General features: G+C 45.9%; 1 protein-coding gene across 7 annotated transcripts in view; it reads right to left on the bottom strand.

Annotated features, from left to right (window-relative positions):
• PTPRK (protein tyrosine phosphatase receptor type K) overlaps positions 1-25214 on the bottom strand; it is a 1685403-nt gene that overhangs the window by 525100 nt on the left and 1135089 nt on the right. For all 7 annotated transcript variants that reach the window (XM_086927009.1, XM_086927007.1, XM_086927008.1 and 4 more), the window contains exon 8: positions 8936-9238. In XM_086927009.1, coding sequence (XP_086783135.1) covers positions 8936-9238 — 303 coding nt within the window. The remainder of the gene's footprint in view (positions 1-8935; positions 9239-25214) is intronic.

The raw sequence follows: 25214 nt of genomic DNA, 5'->3' as shown, positions 1-25214 counted from the left end.
GTGCTGGGGCTTCCCTGCCCCAGCTCTGGCGCGAAACTGGACAAAGGGAAAGGGGTGTAACTGCCCCCTTCCCTGGTCCCACCCATAGGAGGGACCTAGCAGGTAATCCAGCCCCTAAGATCAGTATATAGGTAGGAGCTGAGTCACTAGGACTTTAGATTATCCTGACTGAAACTAAACTCTGGACCTTCATCACTCTACTTTGAAAGAAGACTACTGTAGAATCTCCCTTGTGGTCAAGGAGTGACCACCCTGCACAAGCAGGCACCATCCAGCGATCGACAACTTGCTTTGCCGCCGGAGCCTGAGCCCAGAGCCTGACAAGAACTGGATTCCCAGACATCCAACAGCCCGATCCACAGTCCCTGCAAAGCTGAGACCCGTGGAGGCGACGAGAGATGTGGGACCGGCCATCTTGAAAAGTCTGCAACCTGCTAACTGTGCAGCCCCCGAGGCCCCCTTGAAGCTGTGCATTGGAGATTGAGAAGCCCCAGCCCCGAGCAGCATCTGCACCGAAGATCAGCCCTGAACACTCCATGAGTTCTGCGTGGGGCCTTTTTGCATTTTCCTGCTCGACGCGTCTGCCCGGTCACTTGCCCGTTGGCTAGTGGCCATCTTGGCGGCGATCCCGTGAAACTACACCGCTGGTCTGGTTGCTCCAGACTGGCCCTTGCTTCCCTGAAAAGAAGCAGCCCCTCAGACCTTGCTGGTCTGAGTAAGAAGCCTACATCGATTCCTGCGTGGGTTGCCTTTGCCAAGGCTTGTTGCCTCCAATCTTGAAGCCGACACCGCCGACAGCGAGAGCCTTCGTGGGACAGCTTGTGCCTCCATCCTGGTCGTCGTCGATGACTCCTTGTCCACGTGGCTGCAGAGACAAGCTTCCCATCAGCACCCAATCGCATCCCGACATCGCCTGGTTCCGTCCTGGTTTCACCCTGGTCACTGGCTAGTGACCCAGACTCTGTCCCCTCTGCTTTCAGGTCTTCTACATCTTCGATCCACCCTTGGATCCACCTGGACTCTTCTCTTCTGGCCGCCTGCAGCATCTTTTCTCCAAGGCTCCATAGATCTCCACGACGAAACCAGACACTTTTGGACCTATGCACCCGCTTCCTGTGGGTTAGGTAACGCGAGTACTACGGTGCTCCTGTAGAGGTTTATATCCCTAGTGTCCTAGTTTCAAGTGGTTAAGTTCTATTCCAGTCGGAAGGTTCCTAAATCTTTAACTTTATAACTTTTACGCACCCATTGACTTCAATGTGTACACTCGTGTGCTTTTAGACACTGCACACGCATCCCGTGGGCCTCCTGCTCCCTAACCATTGTTAGTCCAGTGTAGCCCCAGCGATTCCCAAGGCCCTAGGCCTTACCATTGTTCGTATCGTGGTACTTATACCACTTTTTTGATATATGGTTTGACGGGCCACCCCGCCCTATCCATAATTGTGCAACTTTTGTCTATTCTATTAAGTTACTTGTTTTGCCCTTCTGCTTCTGTGCTCATAAAGAGTTCAGGGGTTTGTTTAGAAATCAATACATATATATTTTGAATATATATCCTGTGTGGTGTCCTTTTATTTGGTATTAAAGGGATTTCATATGGTAAAACAGCTGGCTTCACATGCCCTCTTGAGTTTAGCCTAAGACTGCTTTGTCCATGCTACCCATAGGATAGCTGGTCTATAAGGTTGACTTTACAACCATCACCATAAGGGTTGTTTGGACTGGTGCAAGGTGCTCACTAGAATAATGAACATCGTATACCAGGCCAACTTCTCACAAGTAGTAGTGGTTAATTTTTAAAAAAAAAAAAAAATGTGTTGGGAGTCTCGTCAGGATGCAGCTTGCACCAGCCTATTTTGCCTGTTAGTGCCGCCTAACTTAGACCGAAACAAAAGTTGGGAGAGGGTGTGGCGTAATGACCAGAGCTGCTGACTTCGGAGCTGGGGAACCATGTTCAAGTCTCGCCGTCGGCTCAACATCTTGTGATTCTGGGCAAATCACTCAATCTCTCTGCGCCTACCATAAGTGAATGTGTCCTTAATTGGTGCTCATGAAACGTGCCGGTGTTAATGATTAAGAGACGGTGCTGAGCACCAGAAACCACCGGCAAAAACTAAGCACTACGCAGTAGACCATCCCTCTCAACCATTCCTTCTCCGGGGGTGTAGTAGATGAACGCTAGCACTTTACGATGTCTCTCTTGGCTAATATTTAACCCAGACCTACAAGTAGTTTTTTGTAGTGTGGACCCCCTGACTCATTTAAGATCCCCAATATCAGTGCTTAATTTGAGCTGGTGGCTTCTGGTGCTCGACACTGGCACTTAATTGTTCAACACAGGCACTTAGGACAGTCCACCACATAGTGGCGTTTTTGTCTAATTTAGAGACGAGAACAACAGTTATTTATTAACTCAATATACAGTGGCGTCACTAGGAGGGTGCGGGGGTGCGGACCGCACCGGGTGTCACCCCATCTGGGGGTGACACCAATATAGTTACTGGCTGCTTTACTTAGCTGTCTGCCTGCCTGGCCAAGTGGCACTAGTGTGTTGCTTAGTGCACTGAAACTTGAAGCGCATGCCGCCACCGCGACCGCGCCACGCACGCACCACACCAGATGTATATGGAATGTGATGATCTGGTCACTGGTGGTGGTGCGATGCGGATGCGCGAGGCGCGGCGTACGTACCCAGCAGTTTGGTCCCAGGGCCGTCAATCTTAGCGCTACTACCAATGACGGCCCCGGGACGCCCCCGCGTGCTGTGCGCAGCGCACCTGCTGCTCTGACGCGTCACGGCGCGCGGTCACGCGCCCTCCAGGGAGTGGATGCCTGAGTGTGTGCGCGGTGGTGACCGTGAAAGATTTCATCACATCTCAGAGACGACCATCTTCTCTGTGATATTGCGTCGCGATTCGCGAGCGCCGTCGTGGTCTCTCTCCCCTTCAAATTTGGGACGCCAGGGACGGTGAGAGAGAAATCATATATTTACATTTATTTATATGATACTGCATGGACAGGGAAGTAAGTAAAAAATGTGGCAGTGCAGTGGCACAGAAATGAACGGAATCAATCAGATTCAGTGCACAGTACATGCTTTTTTTTTTTACTGTAACTGGCTGCTGGCACAAGCCAAACGAAAACACGGCCCGGAAAGAAAGTATTTTTAGAAATTGGTGCACCGCTATAGCAGAGAACAACGAACTATGGGAAGGTAGAGGATTTGAAATCCTGGTCGAAGGAGAGGGAAATGCTCGGCGAAATGGCACCAAACCGAAAGTGAAACACACAATGCGCTATAAGTGCACCATGTATTCTATCGCCTGTCCGCACCACCCATATCTTCCTTAATCTACCTATTGCTGGTTTTTGTTTAGATATCCTTTTTCTGGGCTTCTCTCGCAATAAAACGTATAAAAATAAAACATATTCCTCCAAAATATGTTCATTTTATTTGTCGAATGTAAGTATGAGTTTTCCAATACTGTATGCAAGCACACTCTCACTTGCAAACTGTTCCCCCGGGAATGCTTTCTGTAAATAGCCCTACTTGCATCCTGCACGCGGCGCCCTCTTTTAAACTATAAATCCCCGTTCACCCCAGCCCGCTTTCCTTTTGCAATCCCACTGCACTTTGAAATTGCAGTGCAAAGTTGTTATGACGAGTAAAGCTACCTAACTCTGGGTCACCCGTCCGCTCCCACACAACCGAAGCAGCACGGACAGCAGCAGTGCAAAACTCTGTATGGGAAACGCCTTCTCTACCACCCACACGCTGCCTCTTTTGTTTATTAAGTCGATTTTATACTCCGTAGTCTGTCAAAATGATTGGCGCCGCTCTCTCTTGTTCTAATACCGACATCAAGATCCCACAACTTATCACAGCAAACACACGCACTAAAATCTGGAATGGATGCAATTTAATAATGACATGAAATAGTCCAGAAGAAGCAATCACGTACTGTTATGCAAGCATGCTTATTGTTGACTTTTTCTTGAGTCAACAGAGCATGGACTTCGGCTGCTGGATGTACTGTTTTGTGCAGGCCACGTCTGCCCTTTCTCCTCTGTGTACCCGCGCCGATTCATTGTTGGTTCTTGCATTAATAAGCTGCTTGCCCCACTTTTATTTTCATGTCTGATCTTTACTGTGAGCTGTATTTTATCCTGCTACTTATTGAAACACGGTCAGTAGTGACATAGCTGCCAAGCTTTTTTAGATTGATATATGTGACATTTTTGTAATATCACCACATTCGTTTGCATCAGTTTTAAGGTCTTTTAGAGTTTTTGTCGTTACTCAAATGGGCCTTGTTTCTGATATTTTTGTTTCCCTGATCTACATTGCTTGATTTTTTTCATCGCAAGAAAGTGTCACTCCTAGTCGTTGAAATGTCACTCATAATTACATTGAAATTATGAAAATGTCACACATAGCAATCTGAAACATTGGCAGCTATGGGCCCTCTTCGGGCGGGTGCACCAGGCAGCTTTAAGTTCCTTCCTTGGGCAGTCAGCACGATAGGCCTGAACTGCGCGGTAATGGCATTTTGTTTGATTAATTGCTTTGATACTTGCACATCATTGCACAAGTGCCACCATTGCTTACGAACGTAACGTTTGTTCTGTTGTGTTTGAGTGACGTGTCCAATGTCCATTGCAGTATTATCCTTTTACCTGCGTTTGGTACTCCTTTGTAACATGCACACGTCACTTTTCTCTTGTTGTAACACACTGTTTGCTACCTCCTACATTTTATACTGCTGCAACAAGTCATCTGAATGTCCATTACTTACTGGACCCAGGTGTATACATGAAAGCAGCTGCAGTACAGGTTCGTTTCATCTTTTATTTTGGATTTAGAAAATATCATGACATGCATTCTACATAAGATATGATGTATAAGAAAGAGAAACGTTGCTGAACAACGTTTTACAGTAAACCAGAACCATCTAAAATTAATGATAAAAGAAAACCGGTTCGATTATTTGACTCCTCATTCTTTGAGAAGGATAAAAACAAAGCAAAAAAAGAAGTGGAAAAGGACATATATCAAAAAGATATGCATGAATGAAAGATGATGAAATCTTTCGAGAAGAATAACAATTAAAAATTGACAATTCTAAGCAAAAACACTGAATTGTATTGCATTAGCATAACATGGCAGCGACCATGCAGCTTCCAAAAAGACGCAAGAAATGTTTTTCAGCAAGCAGCAGGGGCCTTCGTAAAATTCCCAACTGACACCTAGAGTTCTTGTGTCCTCATCTGTCCCCTCCAACCAAATGCCTTCTTGTTGAGTGATACAATGGTTTGTTTAAAGGATAGCGTAGTTGCTGTACCTTGGCATTTCTCTGTTAAGTGCATTACAGTTTACCAAAAATACACTTTGGCAGGTTATGCTCAGACGTGAGTCCCTTGCTCACTTTGCCACTGGATTCAAGCAAGTCGGGCTGAAGACGGCTGGAATGCCAGAAACTGGTCCTCGGTAGCTTGTTTCCGGTCCAGGGAAGGCATGGCTTGGCAGTTCGGGCTGGACTGTTCCCATGAGGCACAGGGTCAGACTGATTTGCATATGGCAATGTCTGAACTGGGGTGGCAGAGTGGGCTAAAGAACGGTGATGGATTAAACCCAGATCTGTTGACTGGGTTTGAGTGTTTGATTGGTTCAGATGCTCCGTCCATAATCACCCCCTTTTGTACCTCTCTGGGTACACTGGCTGTGCCATTTCTCTTTTGGGTTTCTGGTCTGTTGGAGGTAAAATCGGCGTTATGGGGTTACCAGTTTGAAAATAGAGCATTCATGCTGCGCCTTTCAAGTGCCCAGAAAGAGAAGAGAGGAACCAGATTTTAAAGTGAAAGAGACAGTCAATCACAAGATGAAAATATGGTTCTATGATTTCATCATATGCCGCAGTAAAGAGAAACTGTATGAACATATATATATTTGCCATCTGTGTCCACTGGCGGACACGGAGCGGAGGAGGTCCATGCGGTAAGTCGTGAGGGGGTGACACCATGAGTTACCCGCACCGGGTGACACCAACCCTAGTGACGCCACTGTCAATATACATTAAAAATGACTAACACCCGCCACCAAAGGCATTCTTGGGGGCCTGGAACAGACACACTTGTGCCAGTGGGAGGTTAGTAGTTGTGCTGTTACTATAATTGGCAGACTCGACAGCAGCAATGCGTGGTGCAAGCAGGGGCCCTGGCACTGATGAGCTCATAAATTACGTACTGCCAATGGTACCATCTTATGATCCATAGGAACCTTCCTTCTCACCATTGGGCCCATACCGCTTCGGCTTTCTTAATCAGATACTACATGTTGGGCGATTAACATGCAAACCAACTCAGATAGTACCTATAACCTCTACCGTACCACCTGAACTCCGACTACATCAATCAAACAGTACAATTCCCTGACGTAACATTGATTACGGCACACAGGAAACTGGAAAAACACGAACAAGACATAAATACACCACTGATGACAGCATTACAAGTTCAATCACACTCATGGTTGTAATTACCCAGACTTCGTTGCGTTGCTCAGCCACACATTCGGCAGAATTCGCACTAGGCAATGGCTCATTTAACAGACGATACAGCCTTTTCTTTTCGCTCCTAGTAGGCATTACGTCAATGTGGTCGTTTTCATGAACAATATTCTGAGTAATTATCAAACATAAAAAACGGACCAGTAATGCAATTAACAAAGCCTTAGGCAGCCACCAAACCAAACCATAATTCATTCCATCGATCAACTCACTTTTTGCTTACGTTTAATTGGATTTTTATTTTGCTTCGTAAAATATCACTCGAGTCTAATTTATACCGGTTCTAGTGATGTGTTATGAAATGATATTGCAATTCTTCAAAGGGGTAAATTAATTAAGACACGAAGAAAGGACTTGAGTAACAGTACAACAGGGCTTAGAAAGCACGAGATTCGTGGAGACGAAGAATCATGAGTTGACCTCCGAGACAGGCAATACAATTTAGTACAGTGATAGTACATTCAGACAGGCAAAGCAGCCCATAAGTAAACAGATGATACACAATTACTGGACTTCCTCGGAACTTGTCAGCCAGAGACTTGTGAGATGTTCACCAAAGCCCGCGCTGCGGGTGTATATCACTGCACGGTCACAGTGCGCAGTAAATACAGGGCAATGCGAAATGGCAGTGCTGCCTCTGTTCTTTGTGTGGCATTAGCCTTCGGCACTATTCTGCTTTTATTGGCCTGCTTGCCTCTTCCCTCTTATCGAAAATCACAGCATTTTGATGAACATGCTCCATTTGCAGTTGTGCAGTCAACAATTTAGTCAGACAGCAATGACGGCAAACGTAGCATTGTCTCGGCGCTGCTGCTGATGCAAAGAGAAGCGGTGGCCGGTGCTTAAGTAGGGAGGGGTGGAAACTGGTTATCAGGTGGTCTTTCAAGTCTAGCAGCTCCTTCACAAATTCTCTTCTATCCAAGGAGCGGTCGTTTCAACAATTTGTAGTAATAAACGAATGCTAACGTACCATGTAATCTGGTAGAATGTAGTATCTATATATCTGCCCATCTCCTAAACTAAGCCCCGTGGCCATGACAGTGCACCAAGAGCAATTTCTAAATGGACTTCGACTCTACCCACTTGCTCCACGCCACCACCTTCAACCCTGAAGCTCCTCGGTCTCACAAACACACCAACTGTGAGGTTTAAAGTGCTGCTTGCAAACAGAAGTCCAAAGTGAGAGGAGAAAACCTTAATACGGTAACCTGTACAGGACAAATCACGGCATTGAAAAATTACCTACAAAGCACTTCCACTCTATTGCTTATGTGGGGGCTTTGTTTGCGTATCACTGAGAAGTAGCAATCCACCTATGGGATGGCCGAAGCTGAGGCAGTTACTCTACTAAAAGTTATGAACCAGATGTCATCCCATCTCTTGCGCATTCCCTGCCCCTTTAATATCTGACATTTTCATACTTGTCCCTCATCATCGCTTGTTTAGCTGAGTTCAACCTAGTATGGAGCTCAAACTCCTGTAAGCAGCAGCTTGGATGCCTTCTAGCAGGAGCGGCTGGCGTAGACAACCATAACTTACCTATGTTGTGGATCAGAAGAACCCTCTTGCACTTTCACATATTATAACTGCGTATGGCGTTTATTTGACACAACACAGTTTTTGCAGCAAATATTAAACCAACAGATCAATAAACAAGGCCACCATTACAGCCCTCAAATAAAAATGTTTAATGTAAACTGTTCCACTACGAAAACCCTGGTGCAAACGAAATTGAGGAAAATACTGAGCAGAAGCAAAATCTATATTGTTTAAATCATCGTGTATCCATATTCCAGTTCTAGGGGTTCACCCCTTTGAAGCATCAATACCAAGGACCTGCAGTCTTGCTTTCCACCCATCAATGCAAATTCACTTGTAACAAATTTAACTTTTTAAAGATTGAGGTTTTTATTTTTGAATACGTATGTTGTGTTCCCAACTGGAGGTCACTGGTTGGGTATAAGAACGATTGTTCGCAACACATACCTCAGTTATGATCTATATTTGTTTTACTCAATAAAGAACTACCACCAGTTTCCCAAATTAGTAGGTGGTCATTTGTTTAATAGATATTTACAAGGCGTGTTGCTGCTTTCCTACCTTTTTCTCAGAGTATCTGCCACATACAAAGCTGGATCATAAAATGGATAGGTAAGCAAGCTTCCCAATGATGTGCCTTTAAAAAGGATCTTCACAAGGAATGTGAAAAATAAAGACCAAACACTAGAATGATATCCAAAAGAAATAGCTCCCCAAGCTCTCTGCAACCAAACATTCACAGCACTGGATAGATTATGAAGAGTTTCATCTAGCAGTATATATGTGTTTTAAGGTACTAGCTAAGAATGATCGACCTATGTACATACCATCCTCGTCTGTTTGAATAATGGTCTCATCGCTCTCCTTCCTTCCTTCAGGATTGGTCAGGATCATTTTAAGGCTGACATTTGTGTAGGGTGGAAGCCGATCCACAATATGCTTAGGCGCCTTGGGGTCCATCTCCAAGCAGTCAGCCTTGTTCTCTCCTCGACCCCGGAAGTAGTGATAACAAATGGTGACATTGAAAGTATGGCAGCGCGTGATATTGTAACCCAGAGATTCCCAGTCCACTGCAATCAGCCGTGACTTTATCTCTGCAATCTTCAGGGTTTTCGGTGTCCTCATGGGCTCTGGAAGGGAAAAGCCAAAAATGCTGTTAAATATAATAAACACAAAATAAACTGTCTCAGATTATAAAACATTCAACGCGTGTAATGTCAACACTCAAGGAGCCACCCTATTGAAATGGGGAAAAGATTTTAGCAAACTCATTGCAGGTTCAATTTTCACAGAGGAATCAATACAACTGTAAGAACTGCCCACTGCAGATGCAGGCGAGTGAGTGAACATAATGCAGTTACAGCTGTTCCTCCTAACAGCATTCAATAATTAAATCATCCAAGACATTTTAGGAATATTTCACAAAATAGGCCCTGCATATGTAGACAACAGCCTACCAGGCACCTCCGCTCAGCAGGACTCTCACTGTCAAGCATACACCGCATCCGCAAAGCTACATACAGCTGGAAGCTGCACTTTCTCCCGTCTCTCTCACAAAGCATGGAATGGCCTTTCCATCTCGAGTTCTGTAAAAAGCTGAAAATTCAGCTCATTGATTAACCCCACCAGGAGACAGCTGACTGTCCACCTGCTACGCGCCTGGATACCCTCATGGGTGATTAGTGCAGTATACAATTACTCATAACATGTGCAGCATCCCATGGATTGCGATTTATCAGACGGGACTCCTGTGCAGTCTGCTAATCCAACTAAATGCAATTCTAGTCCGTCAGCCAGAAAATTAAATATATCCATGAGAATTAATGATTTGTCGTTACTATACCGTTTACTCAGGAAAACATAAATGAAACATTCAAGGAAATCTTGGCATCATACATTTGAGCTAGCTATGTTATATTCATCTCTACATCACACACCCCGGCATTGGTATGACCTTGTATTGCTTTCAGCAACCAGGATACTCATGCAGATCGTAGTGGGATTGTGATTAAGTGTCACAGGTATTGTGTTTTGATCATAATCTGGTTTACATGGCTGTCTTGATATTCTGGTGACCCATGAAGCAACAGTCTGAATGAATGCCTATATTCAGTATTAAGTGCCCACTTATATCAAATATTGCCTTTTAGAACAGAGCTTAATTCTTGCAAAAACGTTACCCCATTGGAAATGCAGAAAAAGGAATGGGCCGAGGGAAAGGAACACAGGTTCCATTCTGAAAAGTGCAACAAGCGTAGCGATTGGCTGAAGCACATATAGCTAATTAATATTAGGTAAATGAACTTTATGTAGTCCACTGCCATTTAACACAAAACTGAATTCCACAGAACAAATATTCCCTTAAGGCCCATCTGCTTAAACACTGACAGGCTAGCAGCTTTCTGATGTGATCCCCGGGAAGGCGGTGCCCAACACAAAGCACTTTAGGGTAATTTAAGAGAGCATTGCATGCTGTGATTTACATCATGCTGATAGTGAAGGATGCACCTTCTTCACGGAGCATTAACAGAAGCACTAGGGGAAACGGAGCTAACCTGCACTACAGGAGTCTTACCAGTCTGGAAAAATAACATTGAGATGTTCCACTTTTCATCTTGGGATAAACTCCTGTCCAATCAGCGATGGAAGTGAGTTTCTTATAGGCTACTTTATTTGTTCAATTAAAAATGAACTCCGACTTTGCCCCATTATGTAGCCAGACAAGGTACTTCATCCAGGCTTTGATTTTAAAAAGGCGGGAAAAGGGTTGAAAAAAATCTTACCAGGCCCAATTATATAAGTGAGTCAAATCCAGTCTGGTGTACGTAGGTCTCAAATGCTTAGATTCCAATTGCGATAAACCAAATACTGTCACGATGATGATCAATTTTAACTACATACTTAAAGTAAAAAATTGATGAGCGGATTTCTACAGGTCAGACGATCTTGAGTGGGCGTCCCCCATCTGAGACAGTGTAGGGTTTGGTCAACTTTCAGTGTAGTATATCCTGGCGCTGGAGGTGGGTTTCTTTAACTTTAATTCCTTCCCATACACGTTGAAAATAATTTGCATTTGCAGTCTGTACTTTGTTGCAACAGGCCATTCTGCATAACCTTTCTTTCGGTAAAGCAAGCTAACAAGACCACAAACATTATTATTGTAATTCAAAATATTTTTTTAACAGAACAATTGGTTATGTTCCCTGACTTAAGAAAGCAAAAACCTAGGACTTTTTTTTAATTGATTCAATGCTCAACTTGTTACCATTTGCCTTCAAACTATAAACTGTTCCACAGAGCTCGAAATATTGCATTTCATGCAACTCCACGGGCTCAAAGGCTATTGTCCGTTAACTATTAGGCGCCAGTTGCCTCAAATGAAAGAATACGTTGATGGCTAGCAGCCCTGCTCAGGGAGCTTGTGGTGTGCTCGGTATTACAAAGCCGATCCCCAGGCGGCGCAGGCAGAGATGTAGATACCGAACGACCGGCCAGGCTTCCTTTAAGGAGACGGTTTACTTACAAATATCCCACCAGAAGCCCGTCTGTATTTTGTTCAGCTTCTAGGTGTTCGCTTCCTGGGCGACATTCACTGGTGGAAGCACGAGAGAAGATTCACTTCACTACTGACTTCACCCACAAACAATACAAACACAGACAGGCACGTGAACACGGCTAAACGTGCACAGATACACAATTGCAGAACCCAGCTGAATTATACAGGGAACAGATACATAGTACACCGCACAACTCCATTCTTTTGATGCAAAATGCACACAACTCACCTCTGGAACAACTACTTTACCCTTTACCAGCCAAGGACACTAGGAAGTTACTAATTTGAGACGTTTCAGCAATTCAGTTCCCTCAGATGTCTTATTTAATATTTTACAAACATGGTAGAATGTCACTATACATCTCATTAGAATGAAAAGTTAGCACAAACAGATCACTGCATAGAAAAGAAGGCAGGAGCCATGGGCATCCCAAAGGACTGTTTGGAAGGATTTTCCAATTAAATGTAACACAATCTCAGAACTAACCAAAAATAGATCAACAGTCGGTGAAGATAAACAAGCATTTTCAATGTAATAAGCCATGCATTTCTGAAAGTTTGAGCTATTTGCGATGCTAATAATAATGTAACACCAATAGCTCAATCTTTCAGTATTGCAAGAGCTACTGCCTTACAAATCAATCGCGGCACTCGCACTTTAGCTTTAAACATCGTCAGCTAAAGTGCAGGTGCAGAGATTGCCTCAAAAGTAAAGAAATAGGCGAAAACATTTCTGTCTAGGAATTTACTTTTCCAGCAATCGCAGCACCTAAGCTTTAGCTTAAGATGTTTAAAGCTAAAGCGCGGTTGCCACCATTGTAACCGAAGAAAACAAGCATTGGCATAGCCAATAGGTCTCGCCTTTGGGACCTTATAAGTGTTTAGCCATGCAACACTTGATTTTGTTGCACCAAGGATATTGTGCTGGATAACTAAACACTTCTAAGGTCCCAAATGCGAGACCTATTGGCTATGCCAATGCTTGTTTCGTTCGTGGCCTGGTGCAATGCCCAGCCAGCCCTCTCCCGTTGAGAGAAAGTCCAGTTGCCAATCTAGCCAGAATACGCTGCAATAAGTGCAATAGAGCCCACTCAGCAGCCTCCGGTGGTTAAGTAAATGTCTGCAGCAAAAACACTTGTAAACACTGCTGAAGGCTCTCAGAGTGCAGTAATATGTTTGCTATGTAGCTCTGCCAAGTAATATAAACAGCATGTTAACATGAGTAGGACAGCATGGTAAACAAATGCTAGGTAAACTGTAGAACACAATTCCAGGTTTGCAGTAAAGACCTGCATCCTGGACTTGCATGGACCATTCACTTCTTAGCAATGTAAATTTCACCAGACTGCCAGGAAGCGATTACCAACTGGCAAATATTTCACCAACATTGCAGGTATCTTTATGTCAGTACCGGTAAATACACTAAGAAAAGTAATCAAAATCCTATATGTCGAAATGTAAACGAACCCAGGATTAAAAAACATCTCCTGAAATATATTGTAGGAGCTAGATAATGGTTACGTCTAAATTATTACTAGATTAGACAATATTAGAATTACCCTGCAATAAAAAACAGAGAATTCCATATAAAAGCCAATTTATCAAGCATTTACAAAATTTAGAGCTATTGGCAATGTAAATGACAAACTTTATTTATGGGTTGGTTTTGAAAACAGATAAATAAATGGCATTGTAATGCCAATTGCTTAATCTCTCGCAAATGTGAGACCTATTGCATTTGCACACACAGAGAGCCACACACACACCCACAGACAGAGCCACACATACACACACAGAGCCACACATACAAACACAGAGCCACACACACACACACTGAGCCACACAGAGCCACACAGAGCCACACAGACACACACAGAGCCACACACAGAGCCACACACACACACACACACAGAGCCACACACACACAGAGCCACACACAGACAGCCACACACAGAGCCACACACAGAGCCACACACAGAGCCACACACAGAGCCACACACACACACAGAGCCACACAGTGCCTCACATAGCCACACAGTGCCTCACAGAACCACATAGCACCACACAGCGCCACACAGAGCCACAGAGCATAATTCCAAGAGCCAATGTAGTTAAACAAGGACTCACGCACGCACACAGAAGCTGACGAAACATTCAAGTCACGTGCCTTGAAGGCTTCTACTCTAGAATATCGACTCGAGGGACGGAGAACAACCGAACAAACACAAACAGTTTTGTGATCTATCTGTTGTGCCTAACACGACAGATAATTGAACGGCATCTCAGTGTGTGTGATTTTTTTTAACTCTTTGTGTGGAGATTAAGTCACGAGAGCGAAGGCAGCCAAAACTAGAGGAAATGTGCACAAGCCTCGCAGCACCTCGGCGCAGCTGCTGTTTTATTATAAATCTCCTGAGGAAAGCAGGCCTGCCATTTTATATAATATTCAAACAGTAATTTGTGTGCATCCGCGCCTGGCTGACAGACCGGCTGACTCTCAAACGAGCACCTTCCCTGTTGGCTGCTGGGGTTTTTGTCTGCCTCGAAGTGTTGCCATCACAAAATCTATGCACACACCTTGAGTCTGTTATCATAGCTGAAAAAAGAACAAGCGCTCGCCAGACAGACTTTTCTGTTTTGGAGCTGTCCCCCTTGGACTGACTCAGCCTGACTTCCTGCTGGCGCATAAGGTTTATTATCTTCTTTATGGGGCCACCTGTTTTGCCCCATAAAGAAGATAAGAAACCTTTTATGCCAGCAGTATGTCGGGAAGTCCGTCCGAATGGGACGGACTACAAAGAGAAAAGAGTACGTCACTGGAACCTCTTTTCCAATTGCTGGCAACCGCTTACCCTAAACGGTGATGCCAGCCAATGGAAAAGAGGGGAGGGACTTAACCTAGACAGTGAAACGTACTTGGACACATTAAATCTCACCAGCGAAACTGCGCATGTGCAGCCCTCGCAGGCCGAGACCTAAAAAAACTAGCTCCAGGTCCTTTCAGAAATTCAAAACTTTAACAAATGGCAGGTAATTTCCTTGGTGAAAAAAGTGGAACTCCTGTAGAATTCAGCAGTGGCCATTATTCCTTCCCCGGCGATTGGTTCTGCATTAAAAAAGCATGTCTGTGTGAAAAACTTTTCTACCCCAGAGCCTCATCCTCTCACAGGGTACAGGAAAAGCCCTCCCTGCTCACAGATAAAAGATCTCACCGCCTCCCCGAGTCTCGGTAAAAGTAAACACTTGGCCCAGTAAACTTCACCAACAAGCAAGAAGCACTGATGAGTGCAATGTGCCCGCCACCTTCAGGGGTACGGTAATGGCCCACTCTGGGGGCCCCCGGCTCCCATGGCTGAGCAGACAGTAAACAGGAAGTGAGGCCACCGCCCCTTACCTTCTAGTCCAGTTAGGAGGAGGGCAGCAGCAGGACAAACTCCCGGATCAGGCCGATTTGGATGGTGAAGGAGACACCGGGAAAGGTAGCAAGAGCAATGGCGAAGGCGAAGGCCCAGGTTCCAGGCTGGGAGCAGGCATCACCAGGCCGGACGCCGGGAGGCTGGGGCTGGAGGGCAGCGAAATCATCGCCCCCGCAGGCCATCCAGGTGAACTGTGGAGACGTGGAAAGAGTTCACTGTAGACCTGCATTGCAGCCAATAAACAACAAGCATGGGCCACGCGGCCGTAAAAGTAACGCCGTGCGGCCGCGAAAAGCAAAGAAAAAAAACGTGAGTGGGGACGCGAGTTGTGCGCACGCGCGATGGTAAAAAGTGCTGTGCACATCGCACGGCTTGTGCGCATTATAGCAAGCTGGTGGCCTGCATGGGTGGCACTTTTAAACCACCTACTAAATTTCTCGCAAGAGCAGCACATGCGCTGACTCTAGCGAGACCTAAAAATGGGGGCCACACGCCTTTTCTGTTTATTTACTTTGGTTACAATTGTGGCACCCGCGATTTATTGGTAAACATCTTTAGCTAAAGCGCGGGTGCCACGATTGGTTCAAAAGTAAAGAAATAGAACAAACATTTTTTGTCCATTTCTTTACTTGTGAAGCAATTGCGGCTCCTGCGCTTTAGCTCAAGAAGTTTAAAGCTAAGGCGGGGGTGCCACCATTGAAACAAAAGTAAATAAAGAGGGGAAAAAGGAATGCGTCCGCTTCGGCAATCACAACCAAAAGAAAGGTGTGGCCGCCATTATTGCAGAGGAGGCGTGCCACATGCTGCATAAATAAAAAATTGTAACAGCGTTGCGGGAGAGCGTGTCCTGCCTGTAACAGCAGGCAGGAGAAAGTCCTTTAAGAAAATAGTGCTGGGAAGCTTTAATTAAAACATACTGAGTAACACATGTAACAGGGGGTGTCCTCATGGGATGTTACAAGAAGAGAAAAGGCAGTACTAAGGAGGGGCTAATAAGCCTATTGACCAATGAAAAGCCACCAGTTATAAAATATAGTGACAGAAGCCAATTAAAAAAAATGGGAGGAACGTAGGCAGCGCTTCATGCCCATATCTTGACCACGATTCAGAAAAGGGGGTGGTGATGGACAGAGTATCTGAATTAAGCAGAACACTCCTACCCAGTCAACAGATCAGGGCTTGATTCATCACCGTTTTTTAGCTCACTGCACCATCCCAGCTCAGAACCTGGCTACATGCAAATTAGTCTGTCCCTGGCCCAGTGCATCATGGGAACAGGGCAGACCAAACTACCAAGCCAATTCTTTTACTGGAAAGGAAACAAGCTTCCGGGGACCGGTTTCTGGCATTACAGCCGTCTTCGGCCCGGCTTGCTTGAATCCTGATGGTGCAGTGAGCAAGGGACTCATGTCTGAGCATACCCTTCCACGCTCATGGTGGACAAAACGATTCAGAAAAGGGGGTGGTGATGGACATAGTCTGCCCTGTTCCCATGATGCACTGGGCCAGGGACAGACTAATTTGCATGTAGCCAGGTTCTGAGCTGAATCGTTTTGTCCACCATAAGCGTGGAAGGGTATACTCAGATGTGAGTCCCTTGCTCACTGCACCATCAGGATTCAAGCAAGCCGGGCCGAAGACGGCTGTAATGCCAGAAACCGGTCCCCGGAAGCTTGTTTCCTTTCCAGTAAAAGAATTGGCTTGATAGTTTGATCTGCCCTGTTCCCATGATGCACTGGGCCAGGGACAGACTAATTTGCATGTAGCCAGGTTCTGAGCTGGGATGGTGCAGTGAGCTAAAAAACGGTGATGGATCAAGCCCTGATCTGTTGACTGGGTAGGAGTGTTCTGTTGAATTCAGATACTCTGTCCATCACCACCCCCCTTTTCTGAATCGTTTTGTCCACCATAAGCGTGGAAGGGTATACTCAGATGTGAGTCCCTTGCTCACTGCACCATCAGGATTCAAGCAAGCCGGGCCGAAGACGGCTGTAAAGCCAGAAACCGGTCCCCGGAAGCTTGTTTCCTTTCCAGTTAAAGAATTGGCTTGGTAGTTTGGTATGCCCTGTTCCCATGATGCACTGGGCCAGGGAAAGACTAATTTGCATGTAGCCACGTTCTGAGCTGGGATGGTGCAGTGAGCTAAAAAACGGTGATGGATCAAGCCCTGATCTCTTGACTGGGTAGGAGTATTCTGCATCATTCAGAAACTCTGTCCATCACCTTTTCCAAAATTGATTTTATCCACACTAAGTGTGGGAGGGTATACTCAGACGTGAGTCCCTAGCTCATTGCACCATCAGGATTCAAGCAAGCCGGGCCGATGACGGCTGAAATGCCAGAAACCGGTCCCCGGTAGCTTGTCTCCTTTCTGGTGAAGAATTGGCTTGGTAGTTTGGTCTGCCCTGTTCCCATCATGCACTGGGACAGGAACAGACTAATTTGCATGTAGCCAGGTTCTGAGCTGGGATGGTGCAGTAGGCTAAAAAACGGTGATGGATCAAGCCCTGATCTGTTGACTGGGTAGGAGTGTTCTGTTTAATTCAGATACTCTGTCCATCACCACCCCCCTTTTCTGAATCATATCTTGACCACAGCATGTCTTGGAGACAGCGCAGGCGCTGCCTAAGTGAGACCTACAAAGAGAAGAAAAGACCACGCACAACAAAACCGTCACAGTAATAGTGTTATTAACAAGTAACAGTTTCAAATACTTGTAACAGGGAGGAACATTTTGTGAGGTGTGCTGTGGTATGCCACCAGCAACCTGGTCAGACAGTGACTATAGCCCACTGTAAGTACAATGAACCCCTCTATATTTGCACAAAAGAAAGACACTGCATCCAATTTTATTTTACACAAAAAGAATGTACGTTCCCCGGCTAAACAGCCCACGCCACCATGTGAAGAACCAATAGCTTCCCTGTAAGCTGCAATGAGAACGAGCAGCCTTGTAAGTTGAAAGCCATAGTACAACTAGTACACCAAAACAAGAGTACTCTGGATGCTTAAATGAGTGTAGAGCAGAGTTCACAGGAGAAGGACAGCTTTTGCTTAAGAGAGAGAGGCTAGCAAAAATACTGCCCTTAGACACTACCATAAGCAAATAGGAGCCATCAAACCCTCTGTGATCATAGACCGTATTTAAAGCAGCAGCAACAGCAAGGAAATCTTCACTATTGTAAAAAAAAAAACGTCACCTCTCCGGCACAAAGCTATACCAGTGGAATACACTCCCCCCTCCTCCCACACCCCCTTCCTGGACCTCTGCACAGAGCTGTACTCGCAACAAGATCAAAAGCATCTACAACAACTTTGAGCCTCAACCAGACCCTATCACTCTTGCACCCCATTTGTCCATCTCAACAAACACCCAGAGGACCACCCTAATCACCTCGCCTACCATCCCACTTAAGAAACCGTGACAGCCATGCAGCCTATACATCCTGGAATAGCTAAGGACCACTGCCCTCATCATGTTGCACCCAGCTGGTTAGCCAAGTCTTTCACTTCAGATGCAGTCAATCTCATCTGCTGAGTTCCACAGGGATTCTTACTGAGCCCCATCCTGTTCAAATCCTACATGTCACACTCACCAGCATCACCCACACCCACAGAATCATCATATCCTATGCAGACGTCACACACCTCATACTCTTCCTCTCTACCAAGACGGAGAACACTCGGACCAATTTCTCAGCCTGCATGACAGAAGTCACCAGATGGATGAAAACGAACGACCTCAAATACAACATTGACAAGATGGAAGAAGTAATCTTCTGCAAAGACACCTCGCTATGAGACAGCTTCTGGTGGCCTGCCAAACTCTGACTCACACCCCTCCCAGCAACCAATACGAAGAACCTAGTCATTTAAGCAACAACCAACTCACCATTTTTGGCCAGTCGAGTACAGTCTCCGTCTTCTGCTTTGACACACTCAAGATGCAAGATGGCCGCCGGGTAGGAGCTCCCGGCGGGAGCTCCAAGTGCTGGGGATCCCAATTTTGGTTTTTATCCTCGTTAGCACCCGGCCCGCGTTTTGTGCTAAGCAACACAAGAGTAACTGGAACAAGTAATTGGATTTGAAGTAACAGTAACTTCCTTACCTGCCTGGCGGTGGACGAAAGCTGCTGAGGATCCCCGACTTGCCTGGAAGCTGAGCCTCGCAGGAGAAGACGAGCCACCCACACCTTCCTCCTCGGTCCCTGGGCTCCCCCTGGCCAGCTTGCAGAGCACGACACGGATGTCTATTGCCTGGAGTCCGCAGCGCTCGACCGGTGCACGTTGTGGCTGCTGGTGAGCCAGTGGCTGCCTGCGCGACGAGCTGTGGCTGTGCATCAGAGGTATCCGACCCGCCGGCAATCACCACCGCTAGCGCCGGTCATCGTGGAATTGGAGCCTGACCGGGATCAATGCTGGCGCCGGACGGATGACGGGAACCCCCCTGCGGAGTGTTCCTGCCTGCCTACAATCACCACCGAGACCCCCGGTGCCCCGTCGGGAGCTGTGCTGTCCTGCACGCTAAGCTCCTGCCCGAGTGCTGCTCCGGGGCCCCAGGGCTCTGGGTCGGATTCTTCACAACGCGGCAACACCAGTGGAAGCAAGCGCCCTGTTGCCAAGGCGAGCTGCAATCACCGCTGTGACCCCCGGGACCCCACGGGCTGTCCTGCTCGCTGAGCTCCTGCCTGACTGCTGCACCGGGGCTCCAGGGCTCCGGGACGGAAACTACACAACTCGGCGACTCCAGTGAAAGCAAGCGCACTGTGGCCAAGGTGAGCTCTGTGTCCCCCCCACTATACAAGCTGAGCTCTGCGCCCCCCCCCCACTCCACTCCCTGAGATAACGTGGAGCCGCGATCTGGGATGTAACTTTGCAGATGGGGGGGGAGAGCGGTCTGAACGAGTGCAGGTGAGAGAGGGCAACCCTACCCCCGTGAGTCTCTCGGTGAGATTGTGGATCATTGCTCACACCGTGTCTCTCAGTCGGATGCTCTGCCGCCACCCCCCGCCACCCCCCAATAATCGACATACAAGTATAAGTTCCCAAATGCCGCGTCTGCACAGGCGAGTTGGTGAATCGCCCGTCCTGATTAACACAATTGCAGCATGGTGAGCAGATGTTCATGAGGCTCCTGAAGCGTTATGCAAGCAAATAACCTCTGTGATTGCTCTGAATGTACTACCACAGTGGTACGGGCATGCAGAATTGTTTCTGTGGACAAAGCGGTCCCTGCACTCTCCACTAACTAAAATGGCGGGGGCCATAAAGAAGAGCCATAAATCGCCTCCACTGCCCACCAGATGACCATGAGGCTACATACCAATGAGCTCAGGGGTCACCAAAATAGAGATAAGACGCGCTCCTCTCCTCCTTGCAACACTGGAGCTGTACCTTCTCCTCCCCACCAACTAACACAGATGATGGACTAACCCGACCTGCCCTAGAGTAGAAAGGGAAACCTAACTTTCTAAAAGTCTTCAACAACAGACAAAGGACTACTACAAAGGACGCTTGTTTCTGTATGTGCTACTCGGGCGGCCATCTGAACATAACCTAAGAACTGGCCTTGTTATACCAATCCCACCCACCACAGACTGTACATAGCTCTGTATCTAAATCTTCGTGTGATTAAGTGTCTGCCTTTTATTGCAGTATTATATTCTCATGGTATGTAATTCTTCGCGTGATTAAGTGTCTGCCTTTTATTGCAGTATTATATTTCTCATGGTATTTTATACATTTTGTGTAACCTGCGCCCATTTTCACGTCTTCCCCACCGGTAGTGCACAGATCGTGACCTCATATTTCACCGGTTGCTCACTAGAGTCATATGTGTCTACTGTAGCCTTATGTTTGCACCTATATTGGTTTCGGTATATCTTTAATATTTTACTCCAGTATATCTATAGTAGTACATTCTTATTTGCATACTGTATAATTTGTAAGCTGCACCCATCTCACTTTTATCCCTATTATGCACTGTCTGCTACCTCATATACTTTGTTCTTTTGTAAGCTGCAAACGCTCTTTCTCAGGAATGGCACCCAGGATCTGGAACTCACTCCCTCCCGAAACCAGACTCATCTCCTCCATCGCACTTTTTAAGAAAGAAGTAAAAGCTACTCTCATGGCCAAATACACTTGACCTATTAACGTTATCCGTAAAGACTCTGCACCAACCTGTATTATTCTGCACGTTCCCTACGACTATGTGTTTTACCTGTATTATTGACTTACCTGGCTATCTATGCACACATCTATCTGTAATACTTGCATTATTGATGTACCTGTTTTACTTTACTCCCTAATGACCTGAGTTTCACTCCCGTGGTGGTATTCCCTGCTTTGTAAAGCGCTCTGATATCTGCAAAGATCTTGTTCGGGCTATATAAAACTTTCAAAATAAAATAAAGAAGATCTTCAAATGGCTCCACATCAACACTTGTAGAAGCCATCACCCAAGCCCTAATTGCCAATAAGCCAGACTACAGCAACACGCTCTATGCCAGAATCAATGCTCAGCTGGCCAGAAGATCCCAGACCATACAAAAAACTATGCAGCTGACTCATCCTCAAAAACCCACCCCACACCTCAAAGAGCTCCACTGGTCCCCAAACCACAAAAAAGCATTTTTCAAATGCCTCACTTACAAAGAAAAAAACGTACACAAAATATGCCTCACATACCTAACAAACTGCATAAACTTCAACAAACTTACCAGACTCCTCCCCTCAGCTGGACTCTTACTCGCACATGTCCTCTCCATATGCAGAACCAAGGCCATCATTAATCCTTTCTCCTAGAACACTCCTAAAGCCTGGAACGACCTGCCTCTGCACATCAGGGCCACCTCCTCAGTTCCTGAATTCCAGAAAAAAATGAAGACCTGGTTCTTCACCTAGCCCCGGGCTTGTTCCATGCAGCTCCTGCTTTCAGCATAAGGATAACCTCCCAGGTGAGTTGTATGCTATACACATACCATAACATAAGATGACATAACTACCTAAAGGACTCGTTGGACAATATTTCCAATATGAAAAGGAGTCTATTTTTGCAAGGGAGGTCTGGACGTCCTTGCCCGAAAAACCCTCTTCCCTGAAAAACTCCCTAACACTAATATATTAATGGTGATGTTGTTTATGGCCCAAGGGCGCCAGTTGGTATCACATCTCTACCAGGCTCTACGTGATGACTTACCAGGCGGTAAACTCTGCCCATGAAAGCGAAGTGGGACGAGCTGATTGGGGAACCCTTAACACAGAGGTAATGTATGAATGGCCATGAGGATGTTTGCAATGTGAGTTCTAATGCGCGTTTTAAACTCCTCAAAACACAATTTTGTGCACCAGACTTACCTTACCCCATGGACAATGCATGTGATATAACCTGCCCGCTTGTGAACGTGTCCACGATGCAGGTCTTTGAAAGCTGATTTTATCCACATATCATGGGTTTGTCCGTCCCTTATCTCCTACTGGGAAGACATACATACTTGCCTGGGTGAGATTAAGGTGGGGTATATACGGGGGGTTTACCCAAACATAGTCACTGGGACCTGGGTGCAACAAGTACTGAGAGGGAGGGGTCCCAGTGTGTGTGTGAATTAATTTAGTACACTCAAACCAAATGATAAATAAGTTAATTGGGTCCACATTGTTTTAATCACAACGGGACTCAGTATATCAAATATACACAAGAATAAATCAATAAGTACAATCGGTTGTACAGTGCCCCGGGGGGGGGGGGGAAGGAAGGGGAGTGGTGAGTGATCAAGTGAGGATCAGGTAGTGAAGTAACGTGAGTAACAGTAAAATCAATGAATCGAGAAGAAACTGTATTTGTGAATGAACTACAGTAAGGAAGACAAAGTTCATAACAATGGTTCAGGAAATCATACTTCACATTTAACAATCAATGAAGTTAGTAGTGGCGTGAAGTTGATGGATCAATGGGCAGTTGTCGATGTTTCGACTCTCTAAATAGTGCAGGGTTGATTGTGCCCTTGCTGAGGGGTCTTCATCAGGACTGGACAGGGGGGCAAGCAACCTAATTGAGTGGCTAATTGAGTCACTTGATCACTCACCACTCCCCTTCCTCCCCCCCCCCCCCCGGGCACTGTACAACCGATTGTACTTATTGATTTATTCTTGTGTATATTTGATATACTGAGTCCCGTTGTGATTAAAACAATGTGGACCCAATTAACTTGTTTATCATTTGGTTTGAGTGTACTAAATTAATTCACACACACACTGGGACCCCTCCCTCTCAGTACTGGGTGAGATTAAGGCAGAGTGGCTCCTATGGAGGCCCAACCGGTATTGCTTAGTCTACTGCCGCCCCAAAAACCATGAACCTAAGTGGGAAATTTGTCCTCTTGGGACTGGTACTGGAAAAAGGATGTATTGCCTATGATATCACGTGGCTTCGGCCTATGCCCCAGTGTTTTGAGGAATGGTTGCGAGATATGTGGGAATGGGCGACTGCAGAAGAGGCACGGATGAAGCATGTCTGGAGAGATAAAAGCTTGACGAGGACCTTCAGACGACCTATATGCTATCTGAGTTGCAGGAGCCAATGACACAGGCTATATCTAGAGATGCTAGTGAATGGGGTGGGGGGAGGGGGGGAGCGTTGGTGGGGGAATATTGCTCTCCACAGTGGGGAGATTTTGTAGTAGATAATGGAAGAGGATAACTGGTGGGACATTAGGATACCCAGGGTGCATTTATACACCTTTCTTTTTGCTGACACACTGGTTTGACACAATAGTAGGTTGGGAAAGGGGGGGTGGGAGGATAAACTTGTTATTTGTTGCCAAAGAGTTTCCTAGATAGTGTGGATTGGTTCTCTAGCTTCCGAGCAACAAAACTACAGTGGATCTTAGCTAACTTCCTTATTGTTCATAGCGGAGTGTTGGGACATTTATTTACATGATATTGTTGCTTTGCCCTCCCTCTCTCTCTCCTTCTTGGATATCCTGAGAATTATTAATCAGACAACATGTTATTTATCTTCATTTATATGGGGATGTGGGAGTGGGTGAATGGATATTTCAAGATGGACTCCTATTGGAATTTGCTGTCTATGTGATTCTCTAAATGCCAATAAAGTTATTTTTGACAAACGTACATAAAGGACTATTTCAGGATACAAAAGTTTGTCTTTCCTAAACACGCTGTCATCTCGAACAGCGGTGTAAAACCATTTCCAAGTTTGTCTTCACAGTCTGAATGTAAGCCAATTTCAGGCAGTAACTTCATGAAACTCTTATATGGACAGTGGGTTTTGCTAAATAAGCTGAAAAAAAGCACGGGAGAACATTTTTACATATTTGACGATTGGGGGTATTATAGAACGGTTTTCTGTATAACAAATAAAACACATCCCACAGCCTTTTAACACGATGTTACATTTTATGTCGGTTTTGTAGGACTTTATAAACGTCCTTCAGGCGTCCAGTGAACGCTTCGGTAAGTTGCAAAATCCTTAAACAGCAGGAGGTGGCTTTAGCCAAAAGTAGACAGACTATATTTGTTTTGTGAAAAACGAAGGTAACCGTAATAGGTTATTGCCAGGTATAGAACGCCGCAGGAAGAGCCTTTAAAACAGCAGCATAGATTGCATGCACAAGGTGCTTACTCTGAGCAATTTACGGATCAGAGGCATGTAAGCCACCTCTACGAGGTAAAATATAGAGCAGTTTAAGTAAGTTTGCAAAGGTTAACTGTCCGCAATACACAGCAGGGCGAGAGACCCGGTGGTCCTCCTCCAATCATTAGAGCGCGGACGGATGATTTATTGCGGAGCGCAAGATAAGAGGCACAAACGGCCTCGGTCAGCCCGCCCACTCGCTAGCAGCGCGTGACAGGACGGGTCAAGATGCGCGCTTCTAAGCTGAGATCACCGGGCTCTTTGGAGGCAGTGGGGGAAGGAAAGCCATCCAATGTACGAAAGAAAGCAAGGGAGGGAAGAGCTAGCATGTCCCCAGGACCCGCCGTTAGAGATAACACTGATTACCCGGCTGCCACTCCGAGCAAAGACAAAGCAAGATATCCCAAAAGCTACTGACAAAAAGCTATTTTCAAAGATGAACACAAAACAAGGGCACTGAGGCATGACGAACGCTTT

This window comes from Lissotriton vulgaris, chromosome 6 (assembly GCF_964263255.1).
Source record: "Lissotriton vulgaris chromosome 6, aLisVul1.2, whole genome shotgun sequence".
Lineage (NCBI taxonomy): Eukaryota > Metazoa > Chordata > Amphibia > Caudata > Salamandridae > Lissotriton > Lissotriton vulgaris.
This window is presented reverse-complemented; position numbering and strand designations above follow the sequence as displayed.